Source organism: Chaetura pelagica, unplaced genomic scaffold (assembly GCF_000747805.2).
Source record: "Chaetura pelagica isolate M959 unplaced genomic scaffold, ChaPel_1.0 scaffold265, whole genome shotgun sequence".
NCBI lineage: Eukaryota > Metazoa > Chordata > Aves > Apodiformes > Apodidae > Chaetura > Chaetura pelagica.
Genome location: NW_009953449.1, coordinates 1,090,327 through 1,112,654, shown reverse-complemented (window position 1 = coordinate 1,112,654; position 22,328 = coordinate 1,090,327). Strand labels below are relative to the sequence as shown.

At 35.7% G+C, this 22,328-nt stretch overlaps 1 protein-coding gene across 1 annotated transcript in view; it reads right to left on the bottom strand.

The window, feature by feature from the left end:
- Nucleotides 1-22,328, bottom strand: part of POLA1 (polymerase (DNA directed), alpha 1, catalytic subunit) — a 202,571-nt gene that overhangs the window by 93,118 nt on the left and 87,125 nt on the right. Inside the window, exons 32-33 of the mRNA XM_009998493.1 lie at nt 19,202-19,383; nt 17,301-17,432 (exon numbers count right to left, since the gene is read on the bottom strand). Of these exons, the coding sequence (XP_009996795.1) occupies nt 17,301-17,432; nt 19,202-19,383 (314 nt within the window). The remainder of the gene's footprint in view (nt 1-17,300; nt 17,433-19,201; nt 19,384-22,328) is intronic.

The following is a 22,328-nucleotide window of genomic DNA, read 5'->3' as shown; positions in this document are numbered from 1 at the left end:
CACATGAAATAACAGAAACTGAAGGTCTTAGTACTGAATATGACTTCTTTTAAGGGATTCTCTGGAGACTAACAACAAAACATTTTCCATTTTGCTCTGTGGTTACTGATTTTTAAGGCAAAAACTTCATATAACCCATAGCTGAAAAACATTATTCTGGGCAGAAAGCATATTAAGATACTATGGAAACAGTAAAACCAGAAGATATTGTATCTACTTCATTATATCTTGGTCTGACAAACACAGCAATTAAAAAGTTCCATGAAGGTAGTCCTTACAGTGACAACACAATCATCCATAAATTATTAATTAACCAAAGAAAAATATATTTTGAGAGGAAAGGACCACAAAAAATAGATGATGTGGATGTTTCAACCTTCACACTACTCCTGTGGAGGGATCTGCTAGCCTCTATTCCTGTGAAGTGTATTGAATTCAATGGCAAGTTCAACTCTGTGCTGGTGGTTTCCATTTGGAGACTAGGCCTTAATTTGCCACCAAGATAAATTTACCCAGAGTTTTCAGCTCCTGTCTGTGAATCCAGATTTTACAATTTTTTTTTACAAGCTAAACAGTACGATGCATTTACTCTACAACTCTACCAATCATTTTTAAAACAGCAGCAAAACACACAAAGCAGAGCACAAATTATAAACTTTGAATGCTTCTTCACAAAAGAAAGATGGCACACTTAGGAGTTTTATCAGACTCTCTAGCCTTATGCTGAACTATTACATTTGATTTTCCTATTTACTATCCTGTTTTAAGAGATCAAAACTGTGCGGCACAATGTCTTAATTAAATAGTTTTCTCTCTCCCCTCGTTTGCATAAAGAAAATATTCAGGACAAAAACTGCAAGATGACAAAATCTTAATATGCAGTTTGGTAAAGTTCTAGTTGGTCTCTGAACAACACATTTATCTACCCAGTAAAGCTTGTGTTAATGCGATGTAAGAGTTTGGCAAATTCAACTCTAATGGAGCATAAAAGTGCTTCTCCCTGAAAGTGAGATCATTTTTAAAAATTCAAAGCATGCTCACTTTTTCCTTTATTTTGCAGGAACAATCTGATACAAGCAGCAAAGCTTAAATAAACTAGAAACATTTCAAATGATCCATAAAGGATTAATAAGCACTCCAGGAAGTCCTATAGGCTCAGCGTATACATTTTCCATCTTTTTCTCCCGCGACAGGCATGACATGAAATTCTAAACAGAACTCGAGTTTCAAAGTCACTGAATGTTAAGGTTTGCAGCTTTGATACTAGGATAGAGTGGGGTCACTATCTTGGAATATTTAATTTAAATAGGTAACAAAATATTGATTTTTATTAGCATAATAAAGCCCCCAAATTATGGCCCTTCACAAAAATTTTTTTTCTACTCACAAATAGACAAATGGACAAAAGCAAGGCAAAAGGGTAGTAGTAAGCTACAGGCCACTAATATAACAAGAACAAAATGACAGCTATTATTTTGGCAGAGATAATCTATGCTGAAACACAAAACACGCACACAATTTCTTTCAATACAATTTTCTTGTCTTCCCACTGACTTCTGTGATTACCACAGAAAGCAGGGTTCTAAACACATTTCTCAATTGAATCTTCAACCAATAACAGTAAAAATTTAAGAAGAGAGATAGGGGGAAAGGTATTACAGCATTACTAAGTGTTTGCAAAACAGACTGAACTTAATATGCATAAAAGTTTAAGGGAGATAAAATAAAAATGCATCGGTAGCAATGTACCATATACCTTTAATTTACTGAAATTAATAAAAAAAATTAAATAAATCCACTTAAACACCAAATTCCAGCCAGTAGCAGAAATTGTCCCAAGCCTGATCAAATTATGTAGTCATACTTTTGTTTGTATGACCACAATTGTAAAATGAAGAATAATTCTGAATTAGCAAACGGTGTTAGAGATATGTGAACATTCAGAAGTACTTCTTCAACAGTGAAAAGGGTAATAAGTTAAATAATTTACTGAGTATAACAAAACTAGAGTCTACCTTCTGGTATTCATTTTGCATTACGAAAAATAAATATTAGAAAACTAGGAATTAGATTCCTGCAAAAATCCAAACCAATAAAACTGCTGAGATCTCAGATGGAGGTCAGCTTGACCGAAAGAAACTCAATGTGCGAGCAAGAATCCAGACTTTGATACTAATACAGGAGAAAAAACAAATAATTCATATCAGAACTGAGAGCTCTTCATGTTGGAACATGGAAAAGTTTAGTCTCTGCTAAGCTTATAAGGCTGTTTACTACCCAGGCTTTCTGTCCAGAGCCAAAACAATCAACAGGAGGAACTGTTTAGGTGACCGTTAAATAAAAATTGGTAGCAGATCTTACAAGAGTGGAAAATAGGAAAGATACAGAAATGCAACAGACAAATACCAAGTTATAAAAGAGCAGAAACATACAAAACAGCATGGATAATACCGGCCATATTGGTGAGGGAGGAGAGAGATGTGAGAATGATAAATGTTAGCTCACAGTGAGAGACTGATGCTGAAAGGCAAAAATTATGCTAAAATAATACACTAATCAAAAGGAAAAGTGAACGAGAAGAAAGAAGCAGAAAAAAATTGAACAAAGGACTAAAAGTAATCATTTCTCTGTATAAAGGCAGCAGAGAGGCCTCACTTGAAATGCCGTCTACAATCCTGGGCAAACCACTAAAACCAGATAAAAGAAACAAATGCAAAGGACAGTAGCAAAACCAGCTATACATATAAAAAAAGGTATGACACAGTAATTTTTTCAGTGGTTATAAACATACTAGATACAGTGAAATAACATCACTTTCTACAAATGTCTAAAAATGAAGAAGTGATGCCTGAGAGGGACCACAAGCATGTTACAAAAAGTAAACGCATCTACCACAAAAAAGGTAAATTTTGACTAGTTGCAAGATTTTATTATAAATTCTCAGGATTAAAAGAGGTTGATATGTGTTTAATATAGTAGGTGCTGTAAGTTTGATCATCTACAGTGCTAAAAGCAATCTACATCAAGCAATTCTGTGCTTGAATATTGAGAAGCATAGAAAATGAAGAGAATTTTGATAAACAGCTATAGCCTTTGTATATACATCAAAACCACAGTTCACATCAGTGAACATCAATGCCTGCTGATACTTAGTTTTGCCACCACTATCATGGCAAAAAAGGAATAAAAAGTGCAAAAGGCAGTCAATGAAAACAGAAGTTGAACCACAGAAAGCCTAGAAATGCAGACAATGAAGTATATAGAAGATAAACCTGTTGTTTTGTTTACCTTTCTTTGTAATTCAAAATAGAATTTCAGTGAAGCTGAAAAGATGACAAAACCACAGCAGTGAAAAAAAGAAGTATTTTAAGACTATTAAATAGCCTTTGGAACTTCTTGCCACAATGTGCCATACAGAAGATGTATCTGCAGCAGACTTGCAGTCAGACAGGTGAAAACACTTCCAGTTTTATCAAAAAAGTCAGCCACCAACTAGCAACTTGCATCTCCTACAAAAAGTTTTATTGAAAAATATTGTCTTTCAGGGAGCTGCTTGAACCATTAAGCATTCAGCTAACGTCAGAGACCAACAGTACTACACTGGGCAAATCCCTTATTAAATAAACTCTTTTATTCACAGGCTAATACTTAATCAGTCTAAGTTTTGGGGCTGCAAAGACCTAACAAGCACAAAAGACTGAACAATTTTCTTAGTATTTAAACCAAACTGGAGCATTTGATTCCTTATGAGGTTTAAACTTGTTTTGTCTTCAGACTCTGTTATTTTATGATTGTGGCAGTACTATAGAAGGGTATAGCAAGGGGTACTGCTGAAAGAAAGTCAAGGCTGCTTTGCTTTGCGAAGGGAGTGGACTGTATTTGCAAAACCAGACAAATATTTCAGGCAAAACAACAAAATGTGTAATATATAGGTTGAGGGTGGTGGATGACTGGAATGGGTTGCCTAGAGAGGTAGTGGAGGCCCCATCCCTGGAGACATTCAAGGTCAGGCTTGATGGGGCTCTGAGCAATCTGTTTTAGTTGGAGATGTCCCCGCTTATTGTAGGGGGGGTGGACTAGATGACCTTTAGAGGTCCCTTCCAATCCAAGACATTCTACCTACAACCTCCCACACCATTCCTGTTCAAATTAACTCTGTGTTCATACAACTTCACAACTCAATATAATAATATATAACTAGCCAAGAAAGTAAATTTCTATTTGCTAATTTTATTTAATTTCATTTAAAAATGGAACCTCACATTTCCCATTTCAGCCTCATTTCTCTCCTTTCCTGCAAATTCTTCTAACAGCCGCATGACAAATTTTTACAGTGGACCAAAAGAGACAGGTAAGTTTAGAACATATGTAGATGAGGGTGAAGGAAAGGGCAACAGAACAAAGGTAGGACAGACTTAGCACTTCTAAAAAGTTAAGAACAGCTTCAAAGGATAACTCTGAAACAGAAAAAAATGCCTCTTCATCACACAGGGTAACAGGCTGTAGGAGCTTCTACACTCCTAGTACTACCTTATGAGGAAAAAAGTTATTAGTCAATGAACTTACTCAATTTTTACTGTGGAACATTCACACATACTATATTATCAACTTGGCTGTTTCATATAACTAAAAAGGCAAAAATGTTAGGTGTTCAGAGCTGAAATGTGTTTTCCCAAAGGCACTATTAACAATTAATAATCATTATACAGTGCCTTGTTTACCTGACCTTGTGTAAATTTACCAGCCTTGTAATTAGACCCATATTTTGCATATTTGTATATTTCCATGCATAGGATTTGACTCATTCATTCATCCATTAAAATTTGCTTGACAGACACAGACGGATAATCAGGGTACAATTTGTATTTACTAGATTATAGAAAATTGCCCAAACTGTTAAGTTCAAGGAAAGCACATTCTTGTCTTTCTCTTGCAAAAAATATAAAAGCAATTAAATATCTGATGATGGCTCCAAGGCTCTCTGAAAAAGTAGCTTTTATAATCTGGAACTCGAACACAACTTTGGTCTAAAAAATATAAATGGCAGCTGGTTAAAAAAAACCAACACAACGAACAACTAAAAACCAGCAAGACTAGTGTCTAAATTTTCCTTTAGGCAATGCAACCAAGAAATTCTTCAGTCAAAACCAGCTCCTGTAAAAGCTAACATCTGAATATTGAGCACAACTTGACTGGAACAAATGCCCTGTATTTTGGAAACTCGGTAAGATTTTTCTCCCATTTAACTACTTCCCAGCAACTTCCTAACTTCCTGAATGGTTGGAAGAATTATCTTATGACTTTCCTGATCAGAGCAGTCTTAAAGTTCAAACTTCTGAAGTATTAGCCATAAGAATTACATACTACTATTACATATCTTTAAATGTTTGAGAATAAGGTTGATTATTAGGCAGTCTGTATACCTATTGTTCCACCCAGCAAAAAAACGTACGTGGAAACAGCAGCTATTGTCAATACACACCTCTAGAGACAGAAAGGTATGGAATATCTCTAGTGAGCATTTGGTATGGAAAACAACAATACAGAACAGAACAAGTAACAAAATAATTTGTTTCCCTCTGTGAAGGAAGATGGGAGAAAAAAAAAAAAAAAAGGATAAAAGGCCACTAGTATTGTCAAGGTATGCCAGTATCTCATAAATTTGAGACAGTCTTGTTCAAGTAGACAAGTATTTTACATTTTTCCTCTGAAGAAGTGTCTGTAAACCTTATCTTCTTCATTAGTACCGAATGCCAACATCCCAGTTCCAAAGTCGAAGGGTGTCCCAAGAGTTCCAAAAGATTTAAGAGACATAAAAAGCAAAACTTCGCTCATAACAATATTCAGACATCGCTGGAAGGTCCTAAAAACAGCTAATGAAGTCTGCTAGAATTGTTATCAAGAAACTATGACAGACAGTGAGAGAGGTCCATCTTGGATATTCTTTCACTAACTTCTTTGTCTATTGCAAGGGCAGTGCTGCTTTTCACTCTGAAGTTCTTCTCTATTGAGAAATAGTTTTTAACAGCCTCCTAGTGCGGTATCATATTTGATCCCATCCAGATGGTTTAGTGTCTCACTACTAGAGGATAAGGAAATATTTGTAGCTAAAGAGTTACCTTCAATTAAGATGAGAATGGAGAGGAGAGGGAAAAAGATCTGTCTAGATGCCTTTTTTCTGGAAAAAGTACTGTCCTGTAATCACATGGGCTTCACCGATATGAGAGACTCAAGCCTTGATTATGATGCTGGCTTTTAATACACAGATCTGTGTCTAGAAAGGCACCGGCTTAGCTTATGTAGACACTAAATATTCTTATTATGAAAGCTTCTTTCACTCCTAGATAATTTTCCTTATTTTAATTACAATCTCAGATGCTTCTCAACTACATATTTACTACTCAAGCTTTTTTCTGCATGTCATCTGATTACTGAGTGGCATCTTGCCACTAGCCTCATGAACCCCTTCACAAATGGACTCCACAGAAACGTTGAAAATAAGAAGCTAGAGTAATCCCTGACCATTTTCTTGGCAGATAACATAGGCTTAGTTTCTTAATTCCAAGTCCTTAAGATGCCTGACTCACACTTCCTAGGAAGTCTCCAAAGACATGTCAGATCATGTAAAATTTTAAATTATTAATTCCCTACAATGTATTTCAGTCTTTCACTTAAGGGGCTGGGGAGAGAGCAGGGATGTTTGATTTTAAAACTACCTTATGTTTAATCAGCCAGGAAACTCTCCTAAGGACCATATCACAATTCAGTTTACTCCATTATTGCTACTTCACTGATTGGGTTAAAATTTATTTTTTTTTCTACAAAAACCTAACGAGTTGATCCCCAAAAGATGCCTCATTAAAGGAGTAAGACAGTATAAATGCTGATCCCTTATCACAGAAAGAAAAAGAGAGGTAGAAAGCGGTAGGAGGGAGGGGGAATTTGATTAATTGCTTCCTTCAAAAAAGCATAAAACCCCCATGCAAATAGTAAAGAATAATGTGAAAAAGCATCACCAACACTGCATGAACTACTGGAAGACAACCTAGTATTTCTAAATAGCTGTATTAATATTAATGTCATTATTCATAAACATACACATATGTATATATACACACACGAAAAAGATAAATTCTACCAAATTGAAATTTTGCATTCAATCTTAGCATTTGATAGGTGGTCATATGAATGAGTAGCTTAGTATCTGTTATTTCTTTTTCAAGATCATCCAGTATGAACTGCCTCAAACATGAAAAAAAATTGCACAGTATCCAGTAAAAATTATGGTAAATACAAAAGCTCTTGCAGAAATCTAATGTAATATTCTGCAACAGAATTCAGCATATGTCATTTTGTGTCTTAGTATGTTGGGGGGTGAGTGAATCCTCTGTTTTTAAACAATTTCTGGTGCCTTTGTAGTGCAGTCGAATGTTGCTTTGGATATTAAATTGAGAATTTATCTTAAATGGAAACAAACAACTTCGCTAAAAATTAGACATTTATGACTTGCAAATTACAGATACTAATTATTTTCAGTATATACAATTATGATATTCTCAAGAGGTATTAATTTTGGGACAGATGTGCTTTCATCATGTAATTTGGAAATTAAGTTACACTCTCACGTATGGGAACTCAGAAGTCTGAATTTGTGTAAAGATAGGATTGATAGAGAGGAATTTTGTCTTGCTAATTTTCTCTCTCTTCTCTCCCCCCTTTTCTCTCTCTGATGAGAGCGTGGCCAGCAATCCTCACAGCTGGGTTGCCTTGCACTCAAAGGAATGGAAGCTGACTGCAGAGTTGATGAGGATACACTTCCACTTGACTCCACCTCCTATTTTGTCCTTTCAGAGAATGCTAGCAAATCCAGTAACTTCTAAAAATTTAAACAACAATTAAGACATAACAACTGTAAAATTTGCACAATGCTAAATACTTCACATCCATAGCAGAGTGAAGAAATTAGGTGTTGCTAATGCAAGTATCTTTAAAAAGACATTAAATATATACATAATTCAACATTAATACAGAAATTCCAACAAATGGGGTAAAAAGGAATAATACTGCTACACTGGCCATATTTCATTAGGAAAGGAAAGCATATTATTACAACAATACTCTTAAAAACACGTGCATGCCTATAATCTTCAAAGACAGGGTGTAACAAGTGATAAAGGAAAAAAGAATACAGGAAAAATGCCAGTTAAATAAATCTCTGGGATGATATTGTTGTTGAGTGGGTGCATTTAATTTAAGAAATCTATTTGGGAATACATTCTTTCTTGTTTTCCACATATGAACTCTAGCCACAAATACAGAAAGGAAAGAGACAAGACAAAAAAAAGCACTGCTTTCTGGTCCAGTACAAAAAACTAAACCAATCTTCAAGCATCAACATTTTGTTTATATTGCTTCGTAAGAGGCTGAAGGCAAGACATTTGGAGTATCTGCTGCAATTCTGAAAGTGAGATTTTTATTTTTAAATGGAACTAGTTCAGTCACTCCATCTGGAGATATTTACTGATAGGTGTAGATTTTTTATGCCTCTTGCAGAAGTCACTTACAAAATAATGGTTTTGTTCAGGAGAAAAGGAAAACAACTACGTGTCAAATTTTGCAGAGCCTTAATTTTCATGTAAAAACCTGGTCTACCTTTGGGAAACTTCAGAAATGTTTCTCATACATTTGTGGATTCAAAACCTAAGACAACCTACCAGTCTGAAGATACATGTATAGCTTAAACTCCTCAGATGAAAGAAAGTGAACAAGAATACACTTTAGCTGCTGCAACAGTTTTAGCAGGACTATACAACTTAGCAGATGCTGCGGCTGTGGGCAGACTGAACAGACAATGATCTTCAGCATGGCATGCAATATGGGAAGGGCGGTTCACCTTTAGCAGTAAATGGGCCTTTAAAATAGTGTGCCATCACAGAATACATGGGACTAAAGTACAGGAAGACTTGCCAATTGACCAGGTTCAATTTAAAAGAAAAAAAAAACAAAACACAAAAAAAAATAATCATGTTCATATGAATAAAAGTAATAGAATAACTAATGTTCAGTAGATCTGAAGCCAAATCCAGCTAACCTGACTGGTAAGTTTCAAAGATCCTTCAGAGACCTACACATAGGATGCTATATATGGGCCAACACCTGTTCTGGAGCACTGCTTTACTATCTGACTACACACTGGAACAAGGTTCTGCACAAACATCATACTTTCTACCAGATTAGGGATACAAAACAATTATTTTCTTAAAGCCTGGGGATTGAAAAATATTTTTAAAGAATCCATTTGCATCTATCCACTGAATGAAATAGCGGCACTCTGTAGAAGAGACTGTAGCACTTACAAGATCTTGACTTCTGAACAAGTCACAGTGAAGCAAATGCAAAGCTCTTTTTATGAAGCCACGTCTAATGTAATGCTACTTTTGCCACTTCTTCTTGCAGGTGGGAACATTCTCACTTAAAATGAAGTAATATCTCTTTTTAATCTCAGATATCTAAAACTTCACTGGCTCTTAAGACTGTTTCTCTTAAACCTGTAGAAGTACAGGTTTCATGAGTCAAGAGGAGCAACAAATCTCAACTATAGCTCAGCACAAGCTACCAGAATTGACACTGGTGTCTCCTAGGATATAGGAAACCTTTTCAACAATTTGTTATCTCTGGTACTGCTTAAACTTCTTTTGGCCACTGTATAATAAATTAACAATTTCCCAGAAGTCTCATTCAGCTAGGGAGTTGCCTTCCCTCTCCTTAGGTACAAGAATGAAGACACAAAGGCAGAGGAGTTTAGATAAACAGAGATGCCCAGACTGACAACTCTGTGGCTTCTTCATGCATATGACTCACTTCCAAGAAGCAAACTCAAAGGTCCCAACTACTAATTTGATGCTTACAGATTCATTCATTTTCTCTTGCTGCACAAAATACTAAATAACCTCAAGAACTAAACAGCTGTTTAAGTGAAACTTAACATAAGTTTTTCAAATAACCTTCTAACTACAAAGCTCCTATTTGATGATATTTTAAATACAGGAATCACTTCTGTTGATCTTAACTAATTTTTCTAAGAGTATTTTACCAAGAAATAGAGCAGTGACTAAATACTACTGGAAATATTTTTGACAACTTTAGCTGCTTTAAGCCATTTTAAAAATTCTTTAACATCTAAGGGTAGGAAAAATAAACAGCTGTAATACCCATTCCTACGATGCCAAGGAAAACTTAGATGAAGCTTTTTGTGCATGCACTCTCACCTCTGAACCTGCAATTATTTTCTTTTTCTGACAACCACATCTTTTTTAGGTCATAGGCATAAAACTTCTCCTTGCGAACCAGTGAAACCATGGTCTCTTCAGCTTCAGATTTTAACTTCGGTTCTCCTGAGGGATGCAAGGTGCTTGAGTGCTGTAAGCATTGCTAGTTATGCATACATCAACTAGCACGAAGTATTAATGGCCAACAGACCTTGTTAACTTGTGTCATCTCCTAGCAAGCTGGTTATAATGAATTTTCTATTAAAGGTGTCTGAATCAGACTTAATCTGTTTTGAGAGTTCAGTAATTTGTTGCTCCGAGTTACTTACAGTGTAAAACATTAATAATACCAAAATTGCATGAGAACCAGTGGTTTTAAAACTTACTTTAAGCCAGTTGGACTTCTGCTTCTTGTAACATCTTTAAACACTACTGTGATTGTTTTTCATCAAAAATTTAAATTGAACATACAAAAAACCTAACCAGATTTAAAGTGTGTCTCTCTAAAACTACCATAAAAAAAAAGATGAGCGCTGATCCTTTCAAGACCGGTGATTTGCATAAATCCTCTTGTGATTCATGATTTGTTATTAAAATAGTCTCAGAAGCAGCAAATCCTATGAAGCTATACAGCATCCATAGCACTTCTGTCACTCCAAGGTATTTAAAGGAGGGCACATCTGCTGCTCCCTTTCTTGCTCCCAGGCACTATTAGTAATGCAGTTGTGGCAGACCTCTCCATAAGCTGCACAGATCTGCCCAGGATTTTAAATTCTTGGCTACAGAATCTTATAGCAAATGCTGCTACTGGTACACCACAGCTACATACTCTGTAGTCAGTTTAAAGCCTTATCAGATACACAGAACTGCAACCATATCTCTATAATGCAGCACAAACATCCTCTCCAAGTGTTGCCAAAATTCATCATTGCTTCGACTGAGGCTACAGATCAGTTCCAACAGAGTACCTTCAAAGACAGTGCTTTCTGTAATCCTCTGAAGACAGCAACATCTTGTTATTAGATGAGTGATTCAATCACCTAGGTAAACATTACACACTTGGTGGCAATCATAACCATGACCATATTTACCTCTGGGCACACTTCCTGTAACGTGATCTCCACAATACTGTCATTTATAAGCCTAAGCAGACAAATTATTGTGATAATAAGCCCTTACATTCCTGTATTCTGCCTACAGAGGAAATTACAAAGTTAGGTTCACTCTACTGAAGCATTCCCCATTTCTTAGAACCTGTTTGATACAGTAGCCAGCCTGGAGAGCCATTTCTAGGATAAGCTAACAGAGCTAGCTAGTGTCTTTAAGAGTCTTCTCTGGCAAGGTACCAGACTGTAGACTTAAGCACTAGGAACAACCAACAGCAGATACTACTCCTTTGCTGATGTTCACTCATTCTCAGCAGCTAAAATTCTGAGTGCAGAAAGTCGCACTCAGTCTCACCCACCAGTGAGATGAATGCGTTTCCGTCGCGGCTCGTAAAATCCAATGAGGAGAGTTAAAGCTTTTTTAAAGACCTATCGATCATCACTTTGAAACGACTAAAAATCATATCGATGCTGTAAGTCTAAAACAAACAATTCCTTTACAGGGTATATCATGGAGAAGTTGCAGTAACAGTGAATCAATTCCAGCTAGTAGATGCTGTGAGTGCTGTGACAAATAACTGCTCACTCATCCCCAAAATGCACTACCTACACATGGTGACCAAAGTGCTATCTTTTACTATTCAACAAACAAATTATATCATCAAAGACAGATGTATAGTACTTTCATATGGTAGAAAACTGACCGTTCTGCTCAATAATCAAGATATTTTTACTTTCCTCCTAGTTAGCCAAAAGGCGATTCGAAATACAACCTATTTATCAACCTCAATCAAGGAAAGAATCAGAAAATGCTACCGTGGAGGGGAGGAGAAAACACTTGCTAATCTGGTGGGAGCCTCACTTCCCTCTCTCAAGTCCCCAGTACACTGTGAATGGAATCACACTAAACCTTTTCTCTTTTACTCCAATTGCTTTAAATTCTCCCTTGACTTGGGAGCTTTCAGTGCTAAAAGTAAGCGCCTCAGTTTCTGTAGGTATAAATCAAAACGACAGTGATAAAAGTTCAAACTTGGAGAAGTCTCAGAAATCCACTTCCATACAACATGAAGATCTCAAAATAATCCCTAGAGTTAGTTTGATGACAGATTCTAGGTGATGGAGCTTACCACATCAGCTAGTGTCATGATTCCTTCTTTTTTCTGGCCCTAACTACTCTTCATCACATGCCCATATACCTCTAATACTATTAGCACAAAAATACATAAAACAATCTAATATTGCTACCACTAAGAACCTCTGCCTCATGCTGAAGAGACTTCTAACCCCTACCCACCCCACCAAACAAAAAAGCTTTCAATACATGACTGTTGTGAGAACCTGATTACAAAAAGTCATCACCATCATCTACAATATTTTTCACCTGTTCATGTGGTGTACACCTGTGGGTTGTTGGCAATACACTTGATTGCAGCGTGGGGGATTCCAGGTTCACAACAAGCCCTGTCATCTTTGCTGTCTTACAGGAATATGCCATGCAATCCCCAAACCTGCATGTGAATGCTACAGCCTCTTACAGTATTATCTTGTTTATAAATCTACTTTTTTAAGTGCGCAAAATACTAATGCAAACCCCAAGAACACAAATACAATAGTCAGAACAGCAATAGATGTATCTATATAAAAAATAATTCAAAGATCTTGAAAAGTGCACCAACATGCTTTTATACTGTGACCTAGTGTGCAAGCAGTAGACCACCCCACCACAGGTAAGAAATGAGAAATTTTGAGGGCTATTGAACACTGAATTTTCGCAGCTGAACAATATGAAGTTATTTATCAGTGTTCAATAGGCTTCAAACTCACTTCTACCTATGGGTTACAGTGGTCCAGTACAAAAAGACTGAAAATCAAAAAGTGCAATATAGGTTGAACCAGTATCTTCAAAAACCTTTTTAATGTTTGCATCATGTTACACATTTTGAAAAACATTAAAAGATGTCAAGATGCCATACACTATTACCTAGACTGCATATAAAGAGCATCTATGTAATACAAGGTTTTAGCCTATAAATAAACTAATAACAATACCACAGGTATATATTTAAAATCAAGTTTAAAAAACTGCTGCTTCAGGGACAACTCCCCAGCCCAACCAGTTTAATATGAATTTTGCTGCTGCTCACATGGTATACACAATATGTCAAGGTTTTTTTATTTTGTTTTTTTTAGTTGGCAAAAGTAAAACCTCAACAGCTGAATAAGATATGGGATTCATTTTATGGATGTGAATACTGATTTTTATCCTCCGTTTAAAGAGAGAATCTAAGAGTAGGCATTTATTTACCAAGTGCTCAAAAATGAGTATTTGAATATTTTAGTGGGAAACACAAAACAGTTTCCATCATAATAATTAGATCCACTTATTATAAATGAAGTTACACCCTCGTTATGCACAAAAGTTGGTCAGTTTTTCCATTCATGCTTGCTTGCATATTTCAGCTTTCAGGCATTCCCTAGCATGGATGTTTCACTGATGGCTGAGGGTAACACTTCAAAAATGAACTAGCTAAACAAACTTCCCAGCAGTACTTGACAGAGCTACACCTATTCTTCCCCATTTCCAAAGCAGTACAGAATTAATTACCAGTTCTATGGATCTATTGTAAGTATAATAGACTAAAGAGCTATCACAGACACATTTATTGTAAAAGCACAATCCCAAGAGTGTCTAGTAGAGGGCCAAAACGATTAACACAAATGCTTTGTCAGATCAAAGATAAAACCTGCACCGCCCAATTGAGGAATGAATTAGAACAGTGGGTTATCTTTCAAATTAACCAGGGCAGTTAGTGAGGAAAATTTCATGAAAGTGTAATTCTTAGCCTTTGTGAATCCACACAGCAGGCATTCTGCCAGCTGACAAGATGATGAAATTTTCATGCTTAAAAAAGCCCTCTTCATTTCCCAATTTAGATTAGCTAGCGTTTCTCTCTCTTTTCATCTATTTGCTCTTCTGAAGCAGAATTAAAAAAAAAGAAAAACCTCACAACAGGATCAATCTCTCAGAATAATGTGTTTCTGAAAAGAAATAAAATCTTCGCATGTAATTTTTTAGATATATTTACAGTTCGGAGTAAGATTACAAAAATTCATATTGTTAAATACCATTAAGAAACCCAGAAATGCTGCAACAATCGTAGATATATTTTGGAATACAGATATAAAACTTTCCAATGTTTAATGGTAAAAAATGATTGCAGAAACAGAATATTTTATATAAAGGTGAGTAATTTACAAAAACAATGGGATTGTAGGAGGCTTACAAAATCCTATTTATGCACTTACATTTGCATCTCTTTAAAGCAAACAAGTATAGCAACATTGTATTTATCAGTTTTACTGATAAATACAGTTGCCAAAGAGGGCAAGTATGTTTTTCCAGTTTTAGATTTTATGGCACTCCTTGAGGCCCCTAAATCTACACAGGTACATCTAAAAGCATTTCAATAGGCTAAAGGAAACAACATAAAATTAACCTAAACACTTAAAAAAATCTGATTCAAAGCTCACTGAAATAAAGTACACTTATTCATTTCAGTGAGCTGTGTATCAGGCTGAAAGGTTCTTGACAGGGATGTCTTTGTAAAAGGTAGCTCATTATTTTAAAGGTTAAAAAAAAGTAATTTTTGCATTTTATGCTTTTTAATATGTGCTATTTGTCCAACACTAAAAATCCAGTAATATCTAAAACTAAACAAAAAAAATAATGGAATGACAAAGTTGGACAATGTATTTGTCTATATAAATATACAATAGGAGACTTAAATAAGTGTCTCAAACTTTCATTAATGTGTTGTTCAGACAGTTCTCTGCTATACTACTTCTGGGTGTGTCTTTATAGAATTACACGCATTAGTGCAAACACCCGTATGATGAATTTCAACTCCAGCTGTTACACAGTCACTCCAAGTACTCAATGAAAGGAATAAACTAAACTGCTTCTCTAAGTGCTATCAGGACAAAAAGTTTGCTTGTTCAACTCCATGGAAAGGCCTTCTTTAAACTGAAAATTATTATGCAATTTGGAAATTACTTCTTACCATAAAATAATTATACATTTCTAGAGTCTGAATGTATAACCAAGTTCATAAGCTTTTACTTACATGGTAACATAAATTCGTTTTGAAGGACACTTCATTATCTTATGTACCATGTAATAAGATACATTACAGATTTTAATACAATGTAAGCAAATTGCAATGTTCAATATTCAAACATTTCACAGTTTGGTTCACAGCTTGGTCTTGAAAAAAAAAAAAAAGAGTAAAATATTACATCACTTATTTTACATCACTTATTATTACATCACTTATTGTGCATTTTATGCATGTGATTTCTAGCACTTTATATGCCAGAAATTACTTAGCATGTGGCACTGGGTAGTATCATAATGTACATATATTAAATAAAAAAATCTTAATCACAAGTAACTTTCACACAAAAGCAGCCTGTGTAAACATATTACTTTGACACATTATTTAATAACATGTATTGTATTATACTGTATTACATTACAGTAATTGAATTATAATTTTTCAGTCAGTTGGACTTCACAATAAATTACCGTGCGAGCTTGCATTTTGGCAACTTTACCTGTCCAAGTCATCTAACTTTAACTTGCACAGAAAGGAAAAATCTATCCTGCCTTGTAAAATACAGGCTGAATTTAAATACTCTAAGGAAGTGTTGTGTTCCTTTTGATGCAAAGACCTTCAAAATAAGTATTTATACATTCAGAAATTATTGCATTAACAGAAAAGAGATTAGAAAACACTTACCTACAATTGTAGTAAGAACTAATATAGAAGAAAGATAACATAAAACACACACAATTAAAATATAATGATAACTCTTAGCATTGCAGCTGCTGTCTGCAAACATATTTTAGTACTTTTGCTAGTAATACATTTAGTACTAATACACCGCAAATTAGGTAAGCTATTATTTTTCAAAATTTCATAAACAGTTTATGTTTCTGAGTACAGAAAACATTATGAGCATCCAAAACATTATAAGCACCTTCAAAATTTATGTCTGTCCTGAATGCTGTGAAACCAGGCAATATTGGACAAGCAAAAAAGGCCGGCAGGCAACAGGATGAGAACATGAATGAAAATTTGACCAAAATGTGATGTTTTCCAGTATATCAGAGGCGCAAAACATATCAATAAAAAAAAAAAATAAATCGTGGTTTTCTTCCTAACCAGTCACTGCTTTGGACAGTGTGAAAATGAGAATTTAAAGTATTACACTTCTCCCCCCCGACAATGTCATACAAAGCCAACAGCTACTGCTGGCATTTTGAATTTTCTTGCACTGCCTCTCAAAAGAGAATTATGTCAAACTAACTACCCATCTTTCTACTCTTTTTTTCCCTTCTCAATCTTTATGAAGCAAGATCCATTCCATTTTCACTCTTATTGTCCTTCAAAGAACTTTTACAGACATACATTCATTTTTCCTTTTCACAATTTAACACTATACATCAATTTGGACTAGAGAAAGAGACCCACATTGCAATTACATGAGAAACTGATATCTGCATATTTTATAGGCTTCATAGATTTTCTCAAAAGCATCAAGATAATCAACACTACTTTTTCATCTAAAACTGGAAAACAGAGCTACTACATCTGTACTAATGCTGACACACACAGTTACAAAAACTTAAATACATCTGACTATGTTGACTCGAGATTCAATTGAGAAAACAAACATTCTAAATTAGTACTTTAAATAAACAAAATATTTCATTTTCATAAAGTTGGACTTTGACATTGCTATTACCTTGGACTATAATGCAACATACAGACTACAAAAAAACCCCACAACATGACAGTCCCTAAAATCTCAGCACCACTGAGAAAACTCACTTCAAATGGCAGAGTATTTTCTGCATACTTACACTATAGTATTTTTTGAGGTAGCGTCTAATATCCAGCAGTAATTTGTTACTCATTTGAACCACAGAGTTGAAAGGAGGCTCTTCACATTCAGTCTTACTGCACCTTTGCAAGCTGGGTTCAATAAATCGCCCCTGAAAACGTAAGTGTAAAACTAGTATGCATCATGACAACAGATGATGGTTGCAGAACTTATCACAGAACCTACCACACAGTACATAATTATTTAAAATAAGAGAGCCTTTAACATCTAGGCCTTCTTTCTTCCCTCCACAGTTGGCCATATATATAAAGCTTCTCTGACCTACAGTTTTCCCATTCTCTTCTTAATGAAAGAACTTTTGGAGAACAGGCTTCTTTACCTACTACAAAGTTAGTAATTCCAAAAATGATGTTGAGTAAAAAATTACATCTGTGGACAAATCACACTCCTCTGTCTCACCCTAAAAATCACCGTTTCATTGTTTTATCAGGGACACCATGTTCTGCACAAGCCCGTTGATCAGAACATCAGTACCAACCTTGTAGAGATCACTTATGAAACTACCAACAAGGCTGTAGAGACAAACCTCGTTAAATAAGAATGACATTATCATCTTTTGTTTTCTCCAGCTGCAAAGAATAGTTCTTAACAGTTTTAAGCCATCTCGTTCTTTCATACTTCCAAAACCTTCTGAACACCTGACATGAACATTTCAGAACCTGGAAGTGATGCCTGAATGGCTGAAAGACAGTTGGTAGAATTCTCATTAAAATAAAAACAACCTTCTAGGTTGGACACTTATGAAACTTTCGGGAAATTTTCTTTCCAGGTACGGCTTAGCTTTTGTGAACAAACTGGGCTAAACCCCCACTCACAACAGTATATAATTCAAGGTGGAAGAGAGAGGGGGGGTTGTGTTTGGTTTAAGGGTTTCTTCTGTTGTTTGGTAGAGTTGGCTTTTTTTTTTGGGGGGGGGGGAGGAGGAGGGGAGGGATCTTTGGTTTCATGTTTTGGAGTTTTGTCTTGTTTTCGACATTCACTTCTCTCCAGTTAGCCCATCTGCAATTTGTCAAGCCTACATGCAATTAACTATCTTATTTATAGCAGAAGTCAAGGATTCACAAAGTATCACTTGATTTTTGTGTCTCTTCCTCTTGCTTGCTTCCAAAGACTGCTTTATTTTGATTCAAAAAAATGCAAAACATCTGTTGTTTGTCCAAATTAACTTAAAATAATTACTTTTAATTTAGATAAAAGATTTATTTGCTTTCTGTTTCAAGGTTTTCAGTACTCTGAAGCTCACTAATTTGCCAATGACTAATACATGCATAACATCGCTGTAGAGTTAAATACTTGGCTCTATTTCAAGTTTGTGATCCAAGGTCAGAGATACATTTTTTGGCAGACCTTCTCAACAAGAATGTACCCCTATGACTTCTTATGTTCAATAGACAAAGACAGAAGGAAAGATAAAACAGAAAAACCTTACTGTCAACTAGGGCTGTGGGATGTAGCAAGATAAACATAAGTTTCAAAAACACTTTGTTCCAATTAACATGATTTAGGATAAGAAACTGCCAGTTCAATACGAAAGTTTCATTAAATAGAGAACTGGAAGTTACTAAGGTGTTAAGATAAGGTTTCCTTACAAAGTTACGCTAACAATTATTCACAACTGTGGGCAACAAGATTAATGAAGTCAGATAATCTCACATGTCTGCTAGATGACACAGCTAAAATGCAAAAATGGGAAAAATATTTCGACACTGTCCTATCAGCAAATTTCTGCTCTACAGCTATAAATAGCAGAACTCAAACAATATGGTACCTTCATATGAATCCTATTGGAAAAGCTGTTCTCTCTACATGTATTTTTCTCCCTCACCAATGAACAGAAATGAAACAGGAAAAAAAACTAACCGAACCATCAAAGACATTGTCATAAATATTTTCTGTTCCGCATTTGAGGCAGCAAAACTTGAATCTTTCACAATCCCTATATTTCTCCTCATCAGTGAGCTGAGCTGGGCCACCAACCAAGGCATCATTCTCCTCATCTTTATGGTAATGGTGATGGACTCTGAATTGGGAGGGATCCAGTCCTATTAATAAGAAACAGAAAATTCAAAAGATTGAGAGGTCAACCATGCAAGTAGGCTCATTTTTCATACGCATAGTGAAGCAGATTCAAAATAAAGTTACAAAACATAAATTCAGAAGCTGAAAACCTCTCCTCGCAGAACCTCCTCTATGACACATAAAATACATTTTACAATTTTGAACCATGAATAAAGGTTCACAAAACATGAAGAAATCTTACTTATCTTCTTACGCAAGTTTGCTTTATAAATAAAACAAGCACACTGCACTATCATGCAACAGAACATTTTGTTTCTGAGGAAACCACACTTAACGGATGGCTTTATTGTTATATTCTTCTTCAGTTGCACTGAAAATACTCCAATGAAAATGTGCATCATTATTAAGAAACAGTCTTTAGATCAAAATGGCACCATTAAGACTGAAAACAGAAAATAAAAACCCCATTAAAGAAACACGGGTGCACTGCTATTACCAACTCCTTCAAGTCTGTATACCACTGCCAACTCTGATTTCAATGCAGTGGTCGATTTCATTTTGGCTCAGTGGTTAACAGCATGTAGGTTTCAATCTAATGCAGTGGTTAAAATTCAGCAGCAGCATTTAAAACAGCAGCACTGGAGACAAAATGCTTTATTTTCGATTGCCAGAACTCAAGATTTTAAACAAATAAATACACAAAAGAGATTCTAAAAATACTGATTCAACCACAAATAAGTAAATAAGCAAGCAAGCATGAAGTTCACTGCCCTAGAAATAAGACTGCCAAAGTAAACTTAATAAAAATCCACTGGTTTTGTCATCCTTTGTCATGTGCAGCCTTTTAAAAGCCCACGTATCCCATTTACAGGATTTGGGGGTTTTTTGGTAAAGTCTAGCAAATAGCACATGCTAGAAAAAAATAAATTTAAGGAGCATGTAAAAAAAGTTCAGAAAACCATGGCTTACTTTATTACTAAGAAGAACTGATCAGAGAAAAGCACTTAAAAAAAATATTAACAAAGACTAAATAAGCCAAGTAACAGATTACAAGGTATTATCCTATATCGTGTGTAAATTTCAAGAACAAATGTAATAATTACTATTGAAAGAGCAAGAAAGATTACAAGTAGAAAGTGCAGCTGTATCTTAATAGTTCTTCTTAACCTTACTATACAGTACTGGGAGACTTAGAGAAAATGCTTGGGAATAATACTCAGTTAAACTACACAAATACTATTGTACATATAAAAGTTGTGTTACACAGGCAGCTGCAGACTGTCTTTGCACAGAAGATTTGAGATGTGAGACTATTACTGCTAGTCTGAATTTCTATTTTGCAACCATAAAACAACTTCAAGGACAAGGAAAAATTTCACTGTCAAATGTTTATGTGGTTCTTGACAGAATAGGGGCTTCACTAAAATTTAATCTTCCCAATTTTAACAAAAGAAACAAACGTCAGTGCGTAAGTGTAAAAATTCACCTCCAAGAGGTTCTTAAACTTTTAGCACAATTCTCTGCTATTCATTAAAAACAAAAGAAAACAAAGCAAAACCCATTGCTAATAGTTTATTTTACAGTCTAATACATATGGTGTTCCCCCCCCCCCCAAAAAAAAAACCCCAAACCCCATAGGTTTTAGGTTGGTTGTTTTTTTTTTTTTTCTGTTTTTCTTTTAAAGGGTTAGTAATAAATTTGCTGTTTTACAAAACACCGGATATGTTCTGCAACACACAGGTAGTAGATAAAAGGTTTAGAAAAAGGACTCGAGTTTAATATTAAGATTTTGCAGAAACTTAACTAAGTATGTAGCAGGTTTGATCTAAGTTAGTAACGGTGAATACAAACAAAAATTCTAAGTTTACTCTGAGTTCAGAAGTGCAACTTGAAAATATCATTGCAACTCTCTGATACAGATGTCAGTAAAGTTCCTCTGTAAGTCTGACTTTGATTCCTTCCCAAAAAGCAAATCTGGAATAAAACAGCTCACTAAATAAAATATAAAAGGAGATAAATTCTGGTCTTCAGACAATTGCAGTTTTCCAGTATTCAGTCAAAACCAGTAAGAGCAAGTGACCACCTGGATGTTTGATAAAAATTTAACAGATTTTTTTTTTTTTAATTTACTCACTGGAAGGATTTAAGTCACACCTATCTCTGAACTTCCTCAGCTGTTTTGGCTGGAGAAAACAACAGGAAAAATATTATGATGATTCAAGTGTACATCTAACTTTTCGTGTGCAAACAGCTTGGGTGAAATCAAAGGGACTATAAATCAGGCTTTTAAAGAACATGCCTACCTTAATAATCTCGTGGAGTGAGGACCTATTCTACCTATTATCTCCTTTCAGGAAGAGTCAGTTGGTTCAGCTGATCCACTTCAGCGCGCTAACCGGTACGCGCTCAGAGCGGGTCACGCTGCTCACATTGCTCCATTTGGGAAACAAAACAGGAACACCCGACGGGTGGGTTTGGTGAGTTTTGCACGGGTAGGATGAGACTGATCAGTGAACTTCTCTCAACTTCCTTCCACGAACTGAAGAGAAATCTAAAGGACTTGGACTTGCTGTGCCATGACAATCTTTAAAGCTATCACTGAATTACCTGCACCCCGGGCAGCCTCTCCAGCCTCACCAGGGCTGCAGGGCACGGCAAAGAGATGCGAAACAAGATAATTACGAGGACGCTTCAGGACTCGTTCCAGGGTTGTCCAATACAATTATTAAAACATTTACTAACTAGCAAGCAAAAGAGGTCACTCAAAAAGCTGAGAAAAGGTCAAACAAATGTGGCTATTTCCACAGGCCTTTCCCTCCAGACACCCCCCGGGCAGGCCTTGGGGCCGCTGGCAGCCAACCCAGCCCTTCTCCCGGGATTTCCTGCTTCAGCCGCAGGTTCCCGGGAAGCCGGGAAACTTTCCCCGCCGGTACCTCGGGCGCCCGAGGCACGGGGGGGCGACCGGGGA